General features: G+C 43.6%; 1 protein-coding gene across 1 annotated transcript in view; it reads left to right on the top strand.

The window, feature by feature from the left end:
• QSOX2 (quiescin sulfhydryl oxidase 2) overlaps positions 1-22,278 on the top strand; it is a 245,999-nt gene that overhangs the window by 20,618 nt on the left and 203,103 nt on the right. The window contains 1 exon segment of the mRNA XM_029611684.1: positions 2,422-2,441. Coding sequence (XP_029467544.1) covers positions 2,422-2,441 — 20 coding nt within the window.

Below are 22,278 nucleotides of genomic sequence, written 5' to 3' on the forward strand. Positions count from 1 at the left end.
AGACAGAAGTAACAAACACCTGTGTTTTTCATGCACTGACATGGGATTGCTCAGGTTCATAAAGAGTTTAATGAGACATCTGCTTTCCTGATACAGTGATTTATTTCAGTACACATGAGAGTCTTCTGCTCTAAATGGATTATATAATATAATAAGATTACGACCTTCTACGCAGTGCTGTGCAACCCCAATCCAAATTATTTCCAAGACTAAATTTCAAATCTAACAAATTGAAACAATATGACACCGTCTGTCCTAGAATCACAGACCAGATCTCTAGTTGCTGAAATTGCATGCAGCTGCACAAGTACAGTTAATACACCCTCCTGCTCCCCCCTCCCCCCTATCCAACCAGCAAAGGTCTTATGGCAACAGTCACTAAGCAATGAAAATATTTCCTGCTATGGCTAAACCCAAGGAGAGAGCACCACCGCCTATAATGGCATCCCTTCTGAGCAGTGGCTTGTATATATATATGACCCTGGCACTGATATCAATAACCAGGGGGCCAGTATATATATTCAGCATTTTCCTTGCTGGATGTAATATTTCCATTGAAACCACCTGCATTTTATAAGAGCAACTTTCCAAAATTCCCAAGCAAACAATTATTACAATGGCATTACACTTGCTGTATAGAACTGCAGGGATATTTGCCCCAACTTATTCCCAGATTGCACTTACAAGACACACTTGCTATAATTAAATAACTAACAGAGCCTAAGCTATTCATAAGTGAAAATTCTGGTTGATGTCCCCCCACAAGCAATGTATTCATTTGACAGCTTGTTGAACTCATTATTCTTGTTCTGAAAATATCGATTGGAAGGTATTATTGCTCTGCTTAGTTCTATATGTTACAGTAATAAACCATCTAGTGTAGAATCCTAACCATTTCTGGACATCTTTTCTGCACCCTGTCATCACAGAAATTTATTTAGGGTCTAACACACAATAAGATGTAGCAGATGGATGATTGAGTCTTCAGTTCAGAGACCAAGTAAGCTTGTGGGATGGGTAGCCGCTACGTGCTTCTTTTTAATAGGGAAATCAAAAGCTTCAAATAGAGGGCTGTTTAATAATGAAGTTGATTCAACAGAATTCAACTATTCCTTTCTCATTCTGCTACATTGTCTAGAATGATTGGATTAATCTTCCCCTTTCAGCAGATGGAGGCGGATCCTATCCTTTATCTGTGACTTCATTTATTTTATTTATTTAATATCCACAACCCATCAAAGTTCTGGGCAGAAACATCATCTCTGTTTACAGGTGGTGCAGGGCAGTCAGTATTCTCTGCCTTCAGCAGATGGTTGTGCAGCAGGAATTTCCATAATGGTTTGAATTTATTTTTTGAGTTAAAATAGCTCAAATAGTTCTGCTTTATCGGCAATTTATATAGCTGTCTGTTGGCAAGGCACCTATCTGATTCTGAGTTTGCAAGCGCTGATGCTGATAGCTCCTGGTTCCCACTGAGGGCCTTGAGGAACTCGAAGGACAATCTTTATAAGGATTTAAACAAAAAGGATAAGAAGTTACCTTCTCTCTATCTATTCCTTCTTTCTATTTTTTCTCCCAAAAAAGTTTTCTCGAGGGTTGAGGTAAGCTAATGAAGTGAATTTTGATTGACAGCGACTGCATATTAAGTCTTCTTCCAAGAGAGTTAAGTGTTAAATCTTAAAAGCCCTTGTGTTAATAAGGTACCAATGTGGGTACAAAGCCACCGCTGTCTCTCTCCTCCAGCCGGCAGATGTGCTATGCATGTAATCTGCTCTCTCGCCAGCTTGCCTCCATGATGAAAATGACTCTGAGCAAGTTGCAAAGACAGCTCAAATGAAAGAGAGAGATGGGCTTTAGAGATCGGGACAAGTTCCTCATTTATATCCCAGGCTGAAGAGAGATTAGTTGGGATTTTGAGGCTGCTGTTAATTGAAGGCACGTTAGCCATATTGAAAATGACCTATCTGGTTTTAAGCTTGGCACAGAGAAACAGAAAAAAAATGCTGATCCTCCAGTTTCAACATGAGGTCAGTCAGGTGTTGGATTCAGATATAGATACTAACATGCCTGCTATTGGAGAAATCTTCCCAGAGTTTTTCAATTCCTCAGGTTTTTTTTTATGCTTTACAAAAGCCTAGTGAGGGAACATTTTCTGTGTTTCATATAGGGTATAAGCTATAGGTCAGCTCCTAAACAAATTATTTTCCATTCAAACAAGAAAAAGGCTTTCTCAATCCTCTCCAAGTCTCCATTTGTGGAACATGATGATCCACATGAAGGGAAAGCTTTGACTCTAATTGAGGAAAGGAACATTTCAATCTGAAGACATTTTTAGACTCTTCCATAGGGATGAGGTGGCAGCATTAATTTTGCAAGTAATTTCATCTCTTAAAATCTTAGATAAATTGGATTAGACTAGAGACTGGGATCCAATTAAAGGGGTTTGCAGAACATTAAGGGCTTTCCCCTTCATTTTTAAATGGAAAATGTTATCTGCATGGGAAGTACCACAGTTTGGACACAGAAAACTATATCTACTTCCTCATGATGTTTTTAGAATGTCTATTCCGGATGCCAAGAGTGGATATTATGGTTTCAGCAGTAATTAGAAAACAACTATCCCTGTGGAAGGAGGTGCAGCACTTAAGGATCCACAGGATAGGAGATTAGAGATAATATTGAAACAGTCTCAATAAAAGCTCTTTCATTATAATTGCTATTTGTATTCATTACATAGAGCAGTCTTGTGCTGGATACAGCAACTCCTGAAAAATAAAGAATCTGCTCATCTAGAATCATTAACAGCTTATCTTTCAGATAGCCTATTTGGTTCTTTTTCAGAGTTACTAGCATTATCATTAGGAGTCAGAAAGCTACTTGGCTCCAAGAGGTCCAAGATGGTGTTTCTGTGAAGACACTGGTGAGCAGAGTTCCGTCTGATCCTGATTTTCTTGCTCTGATTGCAAAGGGAGGGCACGGGAGCGCGGACTCCTTGACTGCTCTCTTACCATCGTGTAGTTGTGGGACCGATGGAATGCTTCATGTTGTCCGCGGAGGTTGACACTCCAGGAGTCGGCTCGCCGTCGGGGGAGCAGGAGGAAGTAGTACCTGCCTCCCTACAGGAGCCGCTAACATCTCTGTCCCCCGGAGGATTGAAATGCCCCAGTTAATCTGGCAGAGGTCTGGTACCCTAACCAGCCCCAGGGAACATTGGAGGGTGCTCAGGGAGAGACGGTCAGCACGGACTTGGAGGGTTGGAGTCCCAAAGAGCTTGTGACTAACCTGGGGAAGTGATCGACAGGGTGGAATTTCCACAATCAATGGGGGAAAATGGTGAGATGACTGTTTTGATCAGGAAAAGAGCTGGTAAGACCTGAAGTTATTTCATTGGATTCCATATGGAAGCGATACAGATGTTAAATGAAAATGTTTCAATAGTCAAAATCGGTCACAAATATGATAAAAAATATGGACTCTAAATTAAAAAAAAGTGGAAAATGCTGTTAAGGAAAACAGGGAGACATGTTTTTCATTGAAGGAGGAAATCAAGGCTGTTTCAACAACTTCTCAGAATATTATAAAGGAAATCAATTATTATCAAATAAGATTGAACATCAGAGTTATAAATTTCCCCAAAGATCCTCTGGTAACACCAAAGGATATGTGGAGAAAATATCTGTTAGAGATATTGAAAATACCCAAGCAGACTATACCTCTAGCTTCCAGGATTTATTATTATATTCCTCCATTTAAAAGGAATATCGCTTCTTAAAATGGCCTACAAGTATTAACTCCTATGGCTGCAGATTTGGACATTACAAAAATCGTAGAAACATTGCAAAGTGGCAGGTTAAACATTCTACTTTAATAGTTACATTTTTTTAGAATCCGATAAGGAATGGATTCTGAAAATGTTCTTCCGACATCGTCAAGATATTTTTCTGGGCCTGAAAGTCAGTGTTTTTTCCCGATCTGGCTAGGGCTACACAGTTGAAAAGAAAGCAGTTTCTCCAAATGTGTCCTCAAGCTTTGCAAATTGGAGCACTTTTTCTTTTAAAGTTTCCATGTAAATGAATGATGATAAGAATTCATCATATTTTTTATATTCCCTCTCAATTTAAAAAATTTCATGAAAAATAAAGAAATGCTTGTAACCACCTCCTCCCCCATAGATGTGGATAGCACTAATTAGTTGGTGGCTTTATTCGATGAAGTATGTATAAATACCTCCTGTTCAGATGCCATATCCTAGGTATAGATGTAATTTTTCCCTGAGGTTGTGATTGGACCTCAAGTAGGGGACTTGATATGCAGAAGTATTGTATAAGTTTAGATATGCATTGTTTTGTTTTTCTTGTTGAATAATTATTCTGCTTGCAAATTCCAGTTGTAATTCTTGAAAATATTGTATAAATATTTGTAAATAAAAAAAACCAAAACAGCTACTTTGGCTTTGTCAATGGGTGACTGACTCTTGGTCAAAAGCACACTTATGCATACTTCTTTTTAGGGGAAAATTTTATTTGGCAAGGACTCCGTTCAAAGCTTATGTGAACAAAGACTACCAGAAAAAAGAGTTAAGACTAACTTTTAGGTCATACAGTGGTTGAGCAGAATCACATAACATCAGAAGATATTGATTAGGGAAACAATTTTGTATCACAGACTACAAAATTTAGGAAAGGAAAACAGTCCTTTTGAGAAGCAAGAAAGACAAGACCCGAAACAGCAGATTCTTCAGAAACAATATGTTCAGCCCAGTGAAGATTTGTGGATCTATTCTTTGGGGAAGCCGATAGGCGGTCAACCAACAATTTTATAGAGTGGATCCAGGTAACCTTAGACCAGTGGGTCTTGGAAATTATTCAGGAGGGATGTATATTGGAATTAACAAATTGAATTCAGGAAATTTACATGATCTCAACATGTGAATGCCCACAAAAGAAATTAGTAGTCAAAACCACACTAAATGTGATGTTGAAGGTGATATGTATTCTTTTTCAGGAGCAATCAAGAAGATGTTTTTCTTCATATTTTGTAATTCCAAAAAATAATGAAATATTCAGACCAATACTGAACCTAAAGGTAGGGACCAGAAGTCTACATGTTCCACATTTCTGTATGGAGACTCTGTGCTCAGTCATTTTGTTATACAGCAGGGCAAATTTCTAACTTCCCTAGAACTATTGGAAGCATATTTTCATATTTCAAACGAGGAAGATCAGCAGAAATATCTTAATTTTTGTATAATGAGAGAACATTATCATTTCAGGGCACTGTATTTCAGATTAGTAACAGCTCCAAGAACATTCAACAAAGTAATAGTGGTAGTAGCAGCATTTTTAAGAAAGAAAAGGGATTATGGTTCATCCATATTTGGACAAACAGGGAAATATCGGCGGAGACAAATTTCTTGTTCAGTTGAGTGGAAAAATCTTTTACAGATTTCGGCACTACCCATTGCAAGTCAAGAAAATATACAAGCTGATTTTCTCAGCAGAAATCTTCTAGATCCAGGGGAGTGGGAACTCAATCAAGAGGCCTTTTGAAAGATAGTAAGTTGATGAGGTACACCTCAGATGGTTCTTATGGCGACTCTCAAAACAATTTTACAGTCAATACAAAAAAAATACAGAAGCAATGGGATAGATGCACTGATTCAGTCATGGCCAAAGCTGGATTTAATGTATGTAATCCTTCCATTATTATTAAGTCTGACTTTGGCTAAACTTCTCTATTTTCTTTAATCAGGTGCCGCTGGAATGACTTAGCAGATCATGGTATGCAAACCAAATGAAGTTACAAATAGCCTTTAAAGCTATCAAGTTCCCGAGGTCTTTTATTCTGGGGTCCAATAGTAATGGAAGACCTATCTCTATTTTATCATATAGCAAGGCTCTTGAAAAGTCAAGATTATGTAAAAGCTACTTTTCTCCATAATTTCTATTTTGTTAAAAGCAAGAAAGAATTCAACATCCCTAGCATATGTATGTGTGGTATTTATTAGAGATGTGCTTCGGTTAAAATTTCGTGTCTGGCTTCGTTTCGGGCTCCCCCCGGCAGGAATTTTGTGTTTCCTGTGGTTCGGGTTTTTTTTCGGGGGCCCTGATTTTCAGGTTAGTGCTCACTAACTCAAAAATGAATTTTTTCTGAAATTTCGGAAAAAAATCAATTGTTTTTCGGTTCTCCTGAACCATTCCGAACTAGACAATTTCGTTGACGTTGCCTAATTCGGGAAAAACAATTGCACATCCCTAGTATTTATTTGAGGAACATTGCAAACATTGTTTAATATACCCTTTGGTGGGCAGATATTCCAATATTTTTTTACAAAAATATTAATAATGGGTCTAGCATTAAATTCTTTAAAAGTTTGAGTGTGAGCAATATCAGATTCCAGATTCATTTAGCAATTGCTCTACAGGCTGTTCTAAGTAAATGGAAGGATTACCGTATGTCAGCATGTAGAGCAATTGCTAAACGAATATTCAAAAGCTTAAATGCATTTTTGGGTAAAGAGTCAGGAAAATATTGAGCGAAGAACTATAAACTGGATATCATGATCATAATTCCACACTTGAGAGAGAACATAAATTTCTCTTTTTTTTTTTTTTTTTTTTTAACTTGCCATCTTGAGAAAAGCAATGCCAGCAAGATTTATTAGGGTTTAAACCAGCCTCAAAGAGGTCCAGGTGGATCGGTGAGCAAAAAAATAGAGGTTGAGTAATACTAGCTGATAAATATTCATAATACTCAAACACAGGTTGATTTAAAAAAAAAAAAAAAAAAAAAAATGTGGTGAAAATGGGGGTTATGCAGCCACGTGCATTTTAGAAGAGGCCCGGCCGCACGTGTAACCTCCGTTACACACACAAGAGCCAGGCCTCTTCCAAGGGGCAGGCCAGGGGGCATATTTGGGGGGAGGGGGGGCCGGACAGTGGCAATGATCGCTGTCTTGGAGCCTCAAGTGCCAGCCGGCTGCCGACACGTGCAACTTACTTAAGGTCGGGCTCTGAAGTAAGTTGAAAAACAAGGATAGAAAAAAAAAAAAGGTACGATTGGTACGATTTAGGGGTTGGGAAGGGAGGTTAGGATAAGGGGGTAGAAAAGTTCCCTTCCAGTCCGCTCCTTAATTGAAGCAGACTGGAGGGAACTGGGGAAGGCCGTTATGCGTTGCCGCGCAAGAATTGCATAATTCCCCCCCCTCCATGTGCGCATGGATTACAAAATCTGGTGCGTATGTGCGTGCGGCCTGCCGATTTTATAACAAGCGCACACATGTTATAAAATTATCATGTCCATGTGTGCATGCCGGGAAGTGCGCATATATGAAAATCTACTCCACGTTCTCTCCAGTTAAAAACTTCAAGAGATAAAGAGAGATTTTCCCATGTCTTTTCCAACCCCACATATCTGGAGGAATATAGAGCTCTCAATCCTTGAATACTCAAGAGGTTTGTGCCCTATTAAACAAAATTGTAAACTCAGTGTTATGAGGTCATGGATTTTAATCAAATTGGCTAAAGGAATAGTACTATGATGCAAGCAATGTTGTAGTTGAAGCCGATGAAAAAATTGAGATGAGGGTTAAGAAGTTTAATTTACTAAAGTAGAAAATGAGACTAGACTTTCCCCATCTAAGAGTTGACCAATCGTCCAGATCACACTCCTCTGCCAGATGGGCCAGTTAATCATTGAATTAGCAATTTGGAGAGTAGGGTTGAACCAGAGAGACACATAATGGCTCATACCCCATTTCCCTTTTACTAATGAGTCAAGAGCCGCAACACTTTGAGTAGCGGCAATCGAGGGAATACCTCGAAGATGAAATGGAAGTTAGTTTCATACCCAGGAGCAGTTGTAATGCAAAGGGGGTGCATAATTCTTGTTCAACAAGTAACTAATTAGGAAAAATGGAGAGCTCTTCTTCCGGTACCAACCACTTAATACCAAAACGAATCAAAAAGGCCTTATGATAAGAGTGAAAATCAGGAAAGCCCCTCCCCCCTCAGGTTCCTTAGTCAATTTCAATTTCCACAGTGCCATTCGGGAAGACTTGCCAGCCCACAAAAAAAGACTATAATTTCCTATCCAGGGAACTGTAGAAGCTTTGTATAAGGAGTTCTAGTACCATACTTAGTACATAATTGATCTGTGAGCAAGAACCATTTTAATAGATTCTAATCTACCCCACCAACGGGCCGATACAGTAAAGTCTGCAGGAGAACGGGCAAACGCCCGCTCTCCCGGTGCGCGCACCGGCCACTCACCGGTGCACGCGATTCAGTATTTAAATTAGGTCCGGCAGTAGATCTGGGTAAAAGGAGGCGCTAGGGACACTAGCGCGTCCCTAGCGCCTCCTTTTTGACAGGAGCGGCAGCTGTCAATGGGTTTGACAGCCGACGCTCAATTTTGCCAGCGTCGGTTCTCGAGCCCGCTGACAGCCAAGGGCTCGGAAACCGGACGCCGGCAAAATTGAGCGTCCAGTTTTCGGCCCGACTTCAAATTTTTTTTTTTTTACTTTTACTTTTTTTACTCTTCGGGACCTCCGACTTAATATTGCTATGATATTAAGTCGGAGGGTGCACAGAAAAGCAGTTTTTACTGCTTTTCTGTGCACTTTCCTGGTGCCGGAAGAAATTAGCGTCGACCTTTGGGTCGGCGCTAATTTCTGAAAGTAAAATGTGCGGCTTGGCTGCACATTTTACTTTCTGTATCCTGCGCGCATACCTAATAGGGCCTTCAACATGCATTTGCATGTTGAGGGCGCTATTAGGTGCCGCGGGTTGGATGCGCGTTTTCCTCCCCTTACTGAATAAGGGGTAAGGGAAAACGCGTGTCCAATAGCAGGCTAACAGTGCGCTCCGTCGGAGCGCACTGTACTGTATCGGCCTGCAAGAAAGGTGAAGGGGTGACCACTACTGATGGAACTGTCGACTAGTTGAAACAGACGAGTTTTAATGTCGTCCCTCATGCGATCATTTTGGGGTGGAAAAACGCATACCTAAATATTTAAAAGCATCAGGAGACCTCTTGCACTCCAAGCCAGTAGTTCTCGGGGGTGAGCAATGGATATTTAGCATTTCCTAGCGTGTAGCAGATGGACTCAGGACCAATGGGTATAGTGTACTCCTGATAGCAGTTGGAGACGGATCAGATTTCAATCTGACGTCAGCCCTAGTACATATACCCCTGCAGGAAGTGCAGCTCGTCAGTATTTTCTGTCTCCATAGCAGTTAGGAACTCTATGCACGCTAGCACAGCGTTGGAGTAAATTTTACCAAAGAAATCCAAATTAAGAAGAAATCTTACCCTTACAGACGAGCCCCGCTCTCCTGCGGTGACAGTCGAGATTCCCGAGGTGATTTCCACGATCCCTGGGAGGTAAGCGTCGGTCCGGTGGCCGACCCTCGGCGGGGACCTAGCCCCCGACATCGGGTGAGACTGAGAGGCAGCGGGTGCAACCTCGAGCGAGGCGGTGAAGGTATTTTCCCTCTCCCACCGCAGCCAGAGACCGCCCGGAACGAAACCGGGAAGCGCCGAGACAAAGTAAGGTAGAAATCTATTTAAAAGTCTCCGGTCTCCGAAGCTCGAGGAGACACACAGGTCGCCAGCCGGGACCAGTGCCACCGGGTTGATCTGCCCCTAGCAGGGCTAGACCCTGGTCAGATCCGGGGGGGGAGGGGTGTCCTCCCACGTGGAGACCCTCCGAGGTGGTCGCCATATTGTCCACGAGGTCACAGTTACCATTTTGGCCCTGTTCGCCTCCCTGTCCGCCGTCTCGAGCCGTGCGCACAATTACCGGTCGCACAAGCAAAGCGCATAGCCACGCGCCCACTGTGCCGGGCACATATTTCGACCCATGCACACAACAGCGCGCGCAACTTCGACGCTCACCGGAGCGCACAACTGTATTGTACGCGCACAAGCCATGGCACTACCTGAAAATAAGCTCAAAGCTCAGGGCCTTCGTCCAGCATGCCAGATTAGAGCTGCACAGCATGAGGAGGCCACGGCCCTGTGTATACAGTGCGAAGAGGCCCTAGGGGACCCAACTCATGGTTCTCCCCAGCCAGTACTGGACCCCAGCCTCTCGAGCGGTACGCTGGACCTAGCAATGCACAATGGGACCCCCCCCCTCAAACGGGGCTCCCCAGAGACACTGCACCCCCTAGTCTAAACCCAACTTCTATCTCCTGGGTGGAATTCTTCAAAGGTCTGCATACCTTCATCCACATGTAAGTGGGGCCTCCTACAATGCGGTCACAGGGCCCCACCAGAGGACCTCAACATGCCAGGACCCTCTATGCCCAGGGAAGTGATCCCACCGTCCAGAAGCCCCACCTTTGGGGACATAGACATCTCAAATGAGGAGTCAGAACCCCTGGAGGAAGGGGAACTCCCTCCGGGGACAGAACCCCATCAAACCATGAGACGCTTCTTCACCAAGGACGAGTTTACAGACCTGGTCACACACAGCCTAAAAGCTTGCCATCCCGGGCACAAGTGCCTTGGGGGAACCTAAGACGAACCCACTTTTGGAGGGACTTGGTCAAACCTCCCGCCATTTCCCACTATTACAAGCCGTCCAGCAACTAATTGACCTGGAATGGGATGCCCCAGAAACCACGTTCAAAGGGGGCCGGGCCTCTGGCAGCCATGTACCCTCTGGACCCTGCCGCCAAAGATCTCCTGGCATGTCCAAAAGTAGATGCCATGGTCTGCACGGTCTCGAAGCGCACTACTATCCCGGTGGAGGGGGGAGCAGCACTCAAGGATGCTCAAGACAGATGTCTGGAATCTATCCTCAAACAGTCCTTTGATGTCTCTGCTATGTCTTTACAGATCGTGCCTGCTTAGCACAGACTAGGAACAAACACTCCTGGGGAAGTCCTGGAACCAGCTGTATCATTCCTCGTGGACGCCGCTTCGGATCTGGTACGCACAGTAGCTAGAGGAGTCCTCATCCGCCATGGCAGCCCAGAAGACAAATCTGGCTCCGAAACTGGTCAGCCGACGCATCCTCCAAAACGAGACTCACAAGGATGCCTTTCAAGGGAACACTCCTGTTGGAAGCGAACTAGAGAAACTAGCCAACAAGTAGGGCGAGTCCCCACTGCCGCGGCAACCAGAGGACAGGAATAAGAGAAACCAGCGATCCTTCCCCTGGACCTCCAGGAGCAGAGGATCACAGCACTTCAACCCATATAGAAGCTCATATCAAGCAGCCCGCCCCGCAGGCCGGAGCCAGTTCTTTCGGAACAAGCACAATAAAAGGGGAGCCAGCTCGGGCCCAGGCCTCAGCCGCACCCCACAATGAAGATCAGCCAACCCATCCAAAGGAAGAAGCCATAGGGGGAAGACTGGCCCTGTTCTACCAAAGATGGGTCGAGATAACTTCAGACAAGTGGGTCCTATCCATCATTTGAGAGGGATATTACCTGGATTTCCACCACCTCCCACTGGACAAGTTTGTGGAATCTCCCTGCCACGACCCTTCCAAGAGAATGGCAGTGGAAGCTACACTGACCAGATTACTAGCCTTAGAGGCTATAACACCGGTGCCTCCACAACAAATAAATACTGGCCATTATTCCATCTATTTTATCATTCCCAAGAAGGAAGGAACATTCAGACCTATCCTGGACCTCAAGGCGGTCAACCGTCACCTGAAGATTCCTCGCTTCCACGTGGAAACCCTACTCTCGGTAATAAGGGCGATACAACCGGGAGAGTTCCTTACTTCCCTGGATCTGTCTGAAGCCTACCTACACATTCTGATCCATCAAGAGCATTGGCATTTTCTATGCTTCTCGATCCTGGATTGTCACTACCAGTTCCGGGCACTACCTTTCAGGTTAGCCACTGCACCCCGGACGTTCACCAAGATCATAGTGGTGGTGGCAGCAACACTGCGGAAGGAAGGAATCCGCGTGCATCCTTATCTAGACGATTGGCTGATCAGAGCGAAATCCCCAGAGGAAAGTCACCAGGTAACCAACAGAGTCAAAACTCTACTGGAGAGCCTCAGGTGGGTAGTCAACACAAACAAGAGCTGCCTGCAGCCTTCCCAATCTCTAGAATACTTGGGAGTCCGGTTCGACACCAAACAAGACAAGGTCATCCTGACACCGACAAGGAGATCAAAACTGATGACCCAGTTACGAACCCTGTTGAGCAAACTTCGCCCCACAGCATGGGATTACCTACAAGTTCTCGGCCTCGTGGCATCCACACTGGAAATAGTCCCAATGGGCATGGGCTCACATGAGACCCCTACACACTCACTCACTATCTATCTATCTATTTATTTATTAGAGCTTTTCTATACCGGCATTCATGATATCATCACATCATGCTGGTTACAGGTAACAGGGGTTGTAATAACCTTGAACAATTAACAAGTGGAGAAGCAATGAAGTTACAGAAAACAAGGGTGTTAGAACTGGGGGAGGAAAATGACAGGGTTAGAGTAAATTAACAATAAGAGAAACAATTATATACATTGTGTTGACATGTCTCTCAGTAGTTGTTGTGATGGTTCAGTTGTTGTTAATTCAGTTAGGTTCAGGAAAGGCTTGTTTAAACAGCCAAGTCTTAAGCCTTTTTCTAAATATTAATAAGCAGGGTTCCTGTCTGAGATCAGGTGGAATGGCATTCCATATAGACTGTCCCGCTGTGGAGAAGGCCCGGTCTCTGAGAGCTAGATGATGTGTAGCTTTGGTTTGGGGAACATGCAGTTCTCCACTACTATCACGATGGAATCCACTGTCCCAGAAGTACACCGTACAGCTTCAGCTCCCGGACAGAGTTCGGGCCCAACTACGATGGTGGCTACAAGAAGCCCATCTGAGCCAGGGAGCGAGACTATCCTCCCCAACCTGGATCCTACTCACCACGGATGCCAGCCTACAAGGATGGGGAGCACACTGCCAGGAGCTAACCGCCCAAGGGCAATGGAACAAAGAAGAGTCGGGATGGAATATCAATTGCCTAGAAGCCCGGGGCAGTTAGACTAGCCTGCCTAAGGTTCGGTCACAGACTCCGAGGCAAAGCGGTCAGAGTAATGACGGACAGTGCCACAACATGGCCTACATCAACCGTCAGGGAGGAACCAGAAGCCAACAGGTGTCTCTGGAAATAGACCCCCTAATGTCATGGGCATAAGTGAATCTTCAAGAGATCTTGCCGTCCACATTGCTGGGAAAGACAATGTCGCAGCGGACTACCTCAGCAGAGAAAATCTAGATCCAGAAGAATGGAAACTGTCAACCACAGCATTCCAATTGATAGTAACCATTGGGGAACACCACCATGGACCTCCTGGCAAACAGGTCCAACGCCCAGGTACCCAGTTTCTTCAGCCGCAGGCGGGAACCCCAGTCCCAGGGAATCGATGCCCTGGTACAGGCTCCTATTGGGCGTGATCATCCACAAGATAGAACACCACAGGGGGCCAGTACTTCTAGTGGCCCCGGACTGGCCAAGAAGACTGTGGGTATGCAGACATGCGAAGACTGCTGGCAGGGAATCCCCTGCCACTACCTCCACACAGAGACCTGCTCCAACAGGGACCGATCCTCCACTAGGATCCAGCTCGATTCTCTCTTATGGTCTGGCCATTGAGAGGACTCACCTAAGGAGGAGAGGATACTCGGGGGGGGGGGGGGCAGTAATTGACACCCCACTCCGAGCACGCAGGTTCTTCACATCCCTAACATACATAAGGATTTGGAGAGTATTCGAATCCTGGTGCGAGGGACCACGACATCATACCACCCTCAGTCAAAATTCCTGCAATTTTGGAATTCCTACAGAACGGACTACAGAAGGGATTGTCCCTCAACTCCATCAAGGTACAGGTGGCTGCCTTGTCATGCTACGGAACCAAGAGTGAGACCGGCAGCATAGCCTCTCACCCAGATATCTCCCGGCTTCCTGAAAGGAGTCAAGCACATCCGACCACCCCTAAAGTGGCCGGTGCCTCTTTGGAACCTTTAACCTGGTCCTAGATTTCCTAGCAGGAACCTCCTTCAGACCTCTCCGCGGCCTGTCTCTCCAACTATTAACATTAAAACAGTCTTTCCTGCTGGCAGTCTGTTCAGCCCATCGTATATCCGAGCTACAAGCACAGTCCTGCCCGAGAGCCGTTCCTCAGACTTACCCCACGAACCATCCAGTTACGCACAGTTCCGTCGTTCCTCCTCCCCAAAGTGGTTGTCTCGCTTCCATCTCAACCAAACCATCTCCCTACCATTGCCAGATGAGCATAAGAGTTCGGAAGAGGCTCGAAATCTACGCCATCTCAACATCGGCAGACTCCTAGCCCGATACCTGGAAAGATCGGAATCCATTCAAAAGACGGACCATCTATTGTCCTGCACAGCGGGAAGAAAGAAGCAGGGGGAAGTGGCCTCGGCAAGCACCATAGCCCGCTGGATCAAAGAAGTCATCAAGGCGTCCTACATGGAATCAGGCAAGCCACAGCCTTTACAAGTCAAGGCCCATTCTACTAGAGCCCAGGCAGTGTCCTGGGCGGAAACGAAGATGCTGTCACCTGCCGAGATCTGCAGGGCGGTGACATGGTCCTCCATCCACACCTTCTCCAGGTTTTACCGCCTGGATGTTCAGGCTTGGGAGGGCACAGCATTTGCAAGTGCAGTACTAAGTGGGTCACGGGCAGCCTCCCACCTGGTTTGGGAGTAGCTTTTATACATCCCCTTGATCCTGAGTCCATCTGCTACACGCTAGGAAATGGAGAGAAATTACTTACCTGATAATTTCATTTCCCCTTAGTGTAGACAGATGGACTCAGCATCCCACCCACGGCTGCCGTTACTCATGGGAATTCTCGGGGGACATCCCCGGGAGCGGGAGTGATTCAAGGGGTAAGCCATGCTTTCCTTCATCTAGGACACCCATCCTACTGGGTGCGACATTTCTCGGTTGAGGGCACTGGCAGCTATAGCCAATTCAACCAGTTCAAATTATTCAAGTTAAACCAAGTTATTCAGTCATACATATATCCACAATGCTTTTCGAGGAGAATACTGAAGAGCTGCACTTCCTGCAGGGGTATATGTACTAAGGCTGACGTCAGATTGAAATTGTCAGATGCATTGTCCTTTCGCACTGAGGATATACTCCCCCAAGGCCTACTGCCCAGGAGGGAAGGGTTAGGTCGGCCGTCCTAGTTGGTGATTCGATTATTAGGAATGTAGATAGCTGGGGTGGCTGGTGGGCGTGAGGAATCACCTGGTAACATGCCTACCTGGTGCGAAGGTAGCGGACCTCACGCGTCACCTAGATAGGATTTTAGACAGTGCTGGGGAGGAGCCGGCTGTCGTGGTACATGTGGGCACCAACGACATAGGAAAAATCTGGAGGGAGGTTCTGGAAGCCAAATGTAGGCTCTTAGGTAGAAAGCTTAAATCCAGAACCTCCAGGGTAGCATTCTCTGAAATGCTCCCTGTTCCACGTGCAGGTCCCCAGAGGCAGGCAGAGCTCTGGAGTCTCAATGCGTGGATGAGACGATGGTGCAAGGATGAGGGATTCAGTTTTGTTAGGAACTGGGGAACCTTTTGGGGAAGGGGGAGTATCTTCCGAAGGGATGGGCCTCCACCTTAACCAGGGTGGAACCAGACTGCCTAGCGCTAACCTTTAAAAAGGAGATAGAGCAGCTTTTAAAAACTAGAACAAAGGGGAACGCCGACAGTCCTCAGCAGGCGCCATGGTTCGGAGAGAGGAATCTTTAAAGGATACTAATGATGCATTAGAAATTAGGGCATCCCGACAGTGAGGTTTCCAATAATTAGAAAAAATAATCCAAGTGCCTGTAACTAAAAACTCACCTGAGCCTAAAAAATTCTAACTTATCCCTATCAATTAAAAGCAGAATGAAAATACAAACAAAAAACAAACTTTGAAATGTTTGTATGCTAATGCCAGAAGTCTAAGAAGTAAGATGGGAGAATTAGAAATGTATAGCAGTGAATGATGGAGACAATAGACTTAATTGGCATCCTCAGAGACATGGTGGAAAGAGGATAACCAATGGGACAGTGCTATACCGGGGTACAAATTATATCGCAATGACAGCGAGGAGCACTCGGGAGGAGGGTGTGGCGCTTTATGTCGCGGATGGCATAGAGTCCAACAGGATAAAACATCCTGCATGAGACTAAATACAAAATTGAATCTTTATGGGTAGAAATCCCTTGTGTGTCGGGGAAAACTATAGTGATAGGGGTATACCTAACCGTCCACCTGGTCAAGATGTGAGACCGGACAGTGAAATGCTAAGAGAAATTAGGGGAAGCTAACCAAATTGGTAGTGGCAGTAATAATGGGGAGACTTCAATTACCCCAATATTGACTGGGTAAATGTATCATCGGGTCATGCTAGAGAGATAACGTTCCTGGATGGAATAAATGATAGCTTTATGGAGCAATTTGGTTCAGGAACCGACGAGAGAGGGAGCAATTTTAGATCTAATTCTCAGTGGAGCACAGGACTTGGTGAGAGAGGTAACGTGGTGGGGGGGGGCCGCTTGGCAATAGTGATCATAATATGATCAAATTTGATTTAATGACTGGAAGAGGAACAGTGTGCAAATCCACGGCTCTCGTGCTAAACTTTCAAAAGGGAAACTTTGATAAAATGAGAAAAATTGTTAGAAAAAAAACTGAAAGGAGCAGCTACAAAAGTAAAAAATGTCCAAGAGGCGTGGTCATTGTGTCCAGATGTATTCCACATATTAAGAAAGGGTGGAAAGAAGGCAAAACGATTACCCGGCATGGTTAAAAGGGGAGGTGAAAGAAGCTATTTTAGCCAAAAGATCTTCATTCAAAAATTGGGAAGAAGGATCCAACAGAAGAAAATAGGATAAAGCATAAACATTGGCAAGTTAAATGTAAGACATTGATAAGACAGGCTAAGAGAGAATTTGAAAAGAAGTTGGCTGTAGAGACAAAAACTCACAGTAAAAACGTTTTTAAATATATCCGAAAGCAGAAAGCCTGTGAGGGAGTCAGTTGGACCGTTAGACGATCAAGGGGTTTAAAGGGGCACTTAGAGAAGATAAGGCCATCGTGGAAAGATTAAATGATTTCTTTTGCTTCGGGTGTTTACTGAAGAGGAGGTACCCGTAATGGAGAGGGTTTTCATGGGTAAAGATTCAGATGGACTGAATCCAAATCACGGTGAACCTAGAAGATGTGGTAGGCCTGATTGACAAACTGAAGTGTAGTAAATTACCCGGACCGGATGGTAATACACCCCAGAGTTCTGAAGGAACTAAAAAATGAAATTTCAGACCTATTAGTAAAAATTTGTAACTTATTAAAATCATCCATTGTACCTGAAGACTGGAGGATAGCAAATGTAACCCCAATATTTAAAAAAGGGCTCCAGGGGCGATCCGGGAAACTACAGACCGGTTAGCCTGACTTCAGTGCCAGGAAAAATAGTGGAAAGTGTTCTGAACATCAAAATCACAGAACATATAGAAAGACATGGTTTAATGGAACAAAGTCAGCAAGCATGGCTTTACCCAGGGCAAGTCTTGCCTCATACATCTGCTTCACTTTTTTGAAGGAGTTGAATAAACACGTGGATAAAGTGTGAACCGATAGATGCTAGTATACTTGGATTTCAGAAGGCGTTTGACAATAAGTTCCTCATGAGAGGCTTCTAGGAAAAGGTAAAAAGTCATGGGATAGGTGGCGATGTCCTTTCGTGGATTGCAAACGTGGGTAAAAGACAGAGAAACAGGAGTAGGATTAAATGGACAATTTTCTCAGTGGAAGGGGAGTGGACAGGTGGAGTGCCAGCCACTCAGGGATCTGTATTGGGACCCTTACTTTTCAATATATTTATAAATGATCTGGAAAGAAAAATATGACGAGTGAGTATAATACAAACTTTGTGCAGATGACACAAAATTGTTCAAGAGTAGTTAAATCACAAGCAGATTGTGATAAATTGCAGGAAGACCTTGTGAGACTGGAAAATTGGGCATCCATAATGGCAGACGATGGAAATTTAATGTGGATAAGTGCAAGGTGATGCATATAGGGAAAAAAATAACCCATGCTATAATTACCACAAATGTTGGGTTTTCCATATTAGGTGCTACCACCCAAGAAAGAGATCTAGGTGTCATAGTGGTATAACACATTGAAATCGTCGGTTCAGTGTGCTGCGGCAGTCAAAAAAAGCAAACAGAATGTTGGGAATTATTAGAAAGGGAATGGTGAATAAAACGGAAAATGTCATAATGCCTCTGTATCGCTCCATGGTGAGACCGCACCTTGAATACTGTGTACAATTCTGGTCGCCGCATCTCAAAAAAGATATAATTGCGATGGAGAAGGTACAGAGAAGGGCTACCAAAATGATAAGGGGAATGGAACATCTCCCCTATGAGGAACGACTAAAGAGGTTAGAGACTTTTCAGCGTTGGAGAAGTGACGACTGAGGGGGGGATATGATAGAGATGTTTAAAATTATGAGAGGGTCTAGAACGGGTAGATGTGAATCGGTTATTTACCTCTTTCGGATAGTAGAAAGACTAGGGGGCACTCCATGAAGTTAGCAGGGGGCACATTTTAAAACTAATCGGAGAAAGTTCTTTTTTACTCAACGCACAATTAAACTCTGGAATTTGTTGCCAGAGGATGTGGTTAGTGCAGTTAGTATAGCTGTGTTTTAAAAAAGGATTGGATAAGTTCTTGGAGGAGAAGTCCATTACCTGCTATTAAGTTCACTTAGAGAATTGCCACTGCCATTAGCAATGGTAACATGGACTAGACTTAGTTTTTGGGTACTTGCCAGGTTCTTATGGCCTGGATTGGCCACTGTGGGAAACAGGATGCTGTGCTTGATGGACCCTTGGTCTGACCCAGTATGGCCATTTGTTCTTATGTTCTTATGATCCGTCTCCAACTGCTATCAGGATTACACTATACCATGTGGTCCTGAGTCCATCTGTCTACACTACACTAAGGAAAATGAAATTATCAGTAAGTAATTTCTCCCAGTATTAATTTTGTTTTATCTCAGTTTACCTTGTACCTGAAAAGATAGAGAAATTTGAAAACAGATTTAAGAATGAAGGGAGAGAGGTGTCCGGAGAAGATCAATGTATGCAATTACCTACATGATTGCTGACCACAAGTAACACCCTGAGTGTCTGAGTTCTGGCATAAAGCTAAAAGAAGAGGGTCTAGAGAGAGAAATAAATAAGAGGAGCAAATGGGCACCCTTGTGGGTGCCCCTTTGCAATCTGAAACTCTCAGATAGTGTTATTCACCATTACCATGACATGGGGTTACTGTAACTGTATAGGATCCTAATATAATGAATAAAATCTAGTCCAAAACCAACCAGGCCAAAAACTTTAAACATGTACATCCCATTCCACCTGATCAAAGGCTTTTTTCAGCATCATTCAACATTGTGAGAATAAGGTAGGTAGAGTTTAGCCACATGGATAATATTGTGAAAAGATGAGCATTGTCAAAAATATATCGTCCATTCAAAAAAAACCACTTTGTTGTATATAGAATTGGGTCAACCAAAAATGGGCCTGCAATCGTGTAGCCAGTATTTTGAAATAGATTTTACAATCCACATTTAAGAGGGATATTGGCCTGTTATTTTGGACCAAAAGCAGATCTCTACCGGGCTTTTCCAGTAAAAACTGTTAACTTCAGAGAAAAATACCCTCCCGCCTTCCCTGAAAGAAAAAAAGGATAGATATAGCACTAACAATATTAGGAGATAAGAGTCTGAAAGGCTGTATAGAACTCTACAGTCAGAGTCATCAGATCCGGGGACTTACAAGTAGGAAAGTCCATCGCCCCCTCTATCTCTTTAAGAGTTGTAATGGCGAATCTAAAAAAGATTTATCTTCCATACGTCAGTCAGTTGACGCAGCCGAGAAAGAAAAAGCTCCTGCTGGTGATCAGGAACTAGCAACTTCTGAGGAGTCAAGAGAGGTGTAATATGGTTTGAATTGTTCCATAATATCTGTCATTGTGAGTGAGTACCTTTATTATGGTGCACTCAGCATGAATTTTAGTTTCTATTTCTCTTTGGCAGCCAAATATTGCGCCAAAAGTCTGCTGGATTTATTATTTTCGGAAAAATATTTAACTTTTTTTGTAAAAATTTGATGGCCTGCCTGTTGGCTGAGTAACAAATTGTACTGGTACTATCAATCTATTAAGTTGGAAAGAGGACAGTCTGAGGATCCTGTATCTAATATACTCAGTTTCTAATTTCACGATCTCCACTTCTAATTGCGTTAGCTCTATTTTCCAAGCTTTGTTGCAGTGGGCAGTAATGGCTAATAATCACAACCCCTTATTGTGCTTGTGAATACATCCCAGAGTATGGCTGTAGGGAGGAGAGTGCATGTAATTGTTAAAGTATTCTACAATAGAATCACGCAACTGAATACGAAAAGAATGGTTTCCAGCCAGAGCAAATTAAAACGCCAGATAGGAGATCTGTGTCGTGGGGTAGCATTGAAAGAGAGAAGGTGAAGGCAGCATGATCTGAGATAAGTATAGGAAGAATGACGGCACGAGCAAAATCTGGCAACAAAGGTTTGGAAATTAAAAATATAATTTATGTGGGAGTATGTTCTTATGTGGAGAGGTAAAAAAAAGTAAAATCTTTTGCCATAGGTTTGTAAGATTCACCAGGGGTCAGTGAGGCCAGTTCTACCTGTATATCCTCTGAAATATTCACAGTTTTGGACCTGGTTGGCCTAACAGTAGACTGACTGTCCAAAAGTAAGGTCTAGTGGTTGGTTAAAAGTCGCCTCCCATTTATGATAGGAGTAGTGTCTCTCCCCAACAAATTGGAACGCCACTCCTTAAAATTTGGATTATCAACATTTGGGGCATAGATGTTCAACAACAAAAGATGGAACTTGATTTATAAGGGCTTCAGCTTTAACCCACCTTCCCTCTGTGTCTGCTTCTTGGGACAGGAGATATACATCTAAAGATTTTTTAAATAGTATAGAGCCTCCCCATTTCTCTTTCTTGAGGGATGCAGAGTAACAACACTCCCCTTTCAATTTTGTGTTTAGTTTTCAGAGCTTTCACTCCTGGATAAATGTGTTTCCTTGTAGCTTAACTATATCTGTTTAGATTTCTTAATGAGTAGTAAGCACCTTTTTCCTTTTAATTGGGTGATTAAGGTTATTCACATTCAGGCTAAGAACTTGCAAAGAAGCAGAATTTACAGCCATAGCAGTGATATGGTCACAAAAACAAATTGACACCTTACGAGTGAATCACTCATCACGACTGAGTACTGTGGACAGTACTATTTCACAAAAGAAAAGATGATTGGTGGATATGAGAATAAAGTATCAAAACGTCTTTCAAAAGAGAGAGATTACACACACACCCAAAAACAGGTCAGTAAGAACGAGGACATGTGGGATTACAAATAAGAGAGAACAGAAAGGGTTCTGTGAGTAAACAGAGGGCAGTACAATTTGGCCCAACTCCCACCACCCATTTGGCAAACCAAACCAAAAAGATAGTTAGTATTATCCTACCAGATATGCAAACACAATACAGTATCAGCGTTTGCAAAACAGTAAAACATGAAGTCAAAACATAGAAACGTTCTGCAGCAGAGAAAAACAGTCATCAAAAGGAGAAAGGAAAAAACACAACTCCACAGAGTAATCATTTGACCTCCGGGTCCATAAAACCCAGATTAGATGTGCAATGCCTAGGAGGCATCGGGGAAATGGCAGCTTTCAGGTGTTTTTTGTTCGTTTTTTTTATTTACATTTTATTGGCACAGTCAATATAAACATTCCAATAACTTTGAACATTGATATGATGTATAAACAAATTGCAATAAACTTTGTACATATTACAGTGGTGCCTGTGTCTTTTTCTATACCCATTTTCCCTTCCCCCCCTTTTCTCTCTCCCTCCCTTCCCCTCCCCCCCCCCCCCATGGTGCATATTGTCTCCAATTCTGAAGTGTGTGCCAAAGCGTCATATCTATGAGGTTCAGCCTCGCCCCACTCCTGATTCGCATCCCTATTTAGCCCGCCCTACCCATCTTCATGGGGCTCTGATAAAGAAGTTTCTTATACCAATCAGAATAAATTCCCTAATTCCCATAAACCCAAGGCACCTTAATAAGCCTTATAACCAAAGGAGAAAAGGTTCCCAAATTAGTACATGCTTCTCCATCTTATCTTGTTGCTGAACTCTAAAAATAATACCAGTAATGCA

The sequence above is a fragment of the Rhinatrema bivittatum genome, chromosome 8, assembly GCF_901001135.1.
Source record: "Rhinatrema bivittatum chromosome 8, aRhiBiv1.1, whole genome shotgun sequence".
NCBI lineage: Eukaryota > Metazoa > Chordata > Amphibia > Gymnophiona > Rhinatrematidae > Rhinatrema > Rhinatrema bivittatum.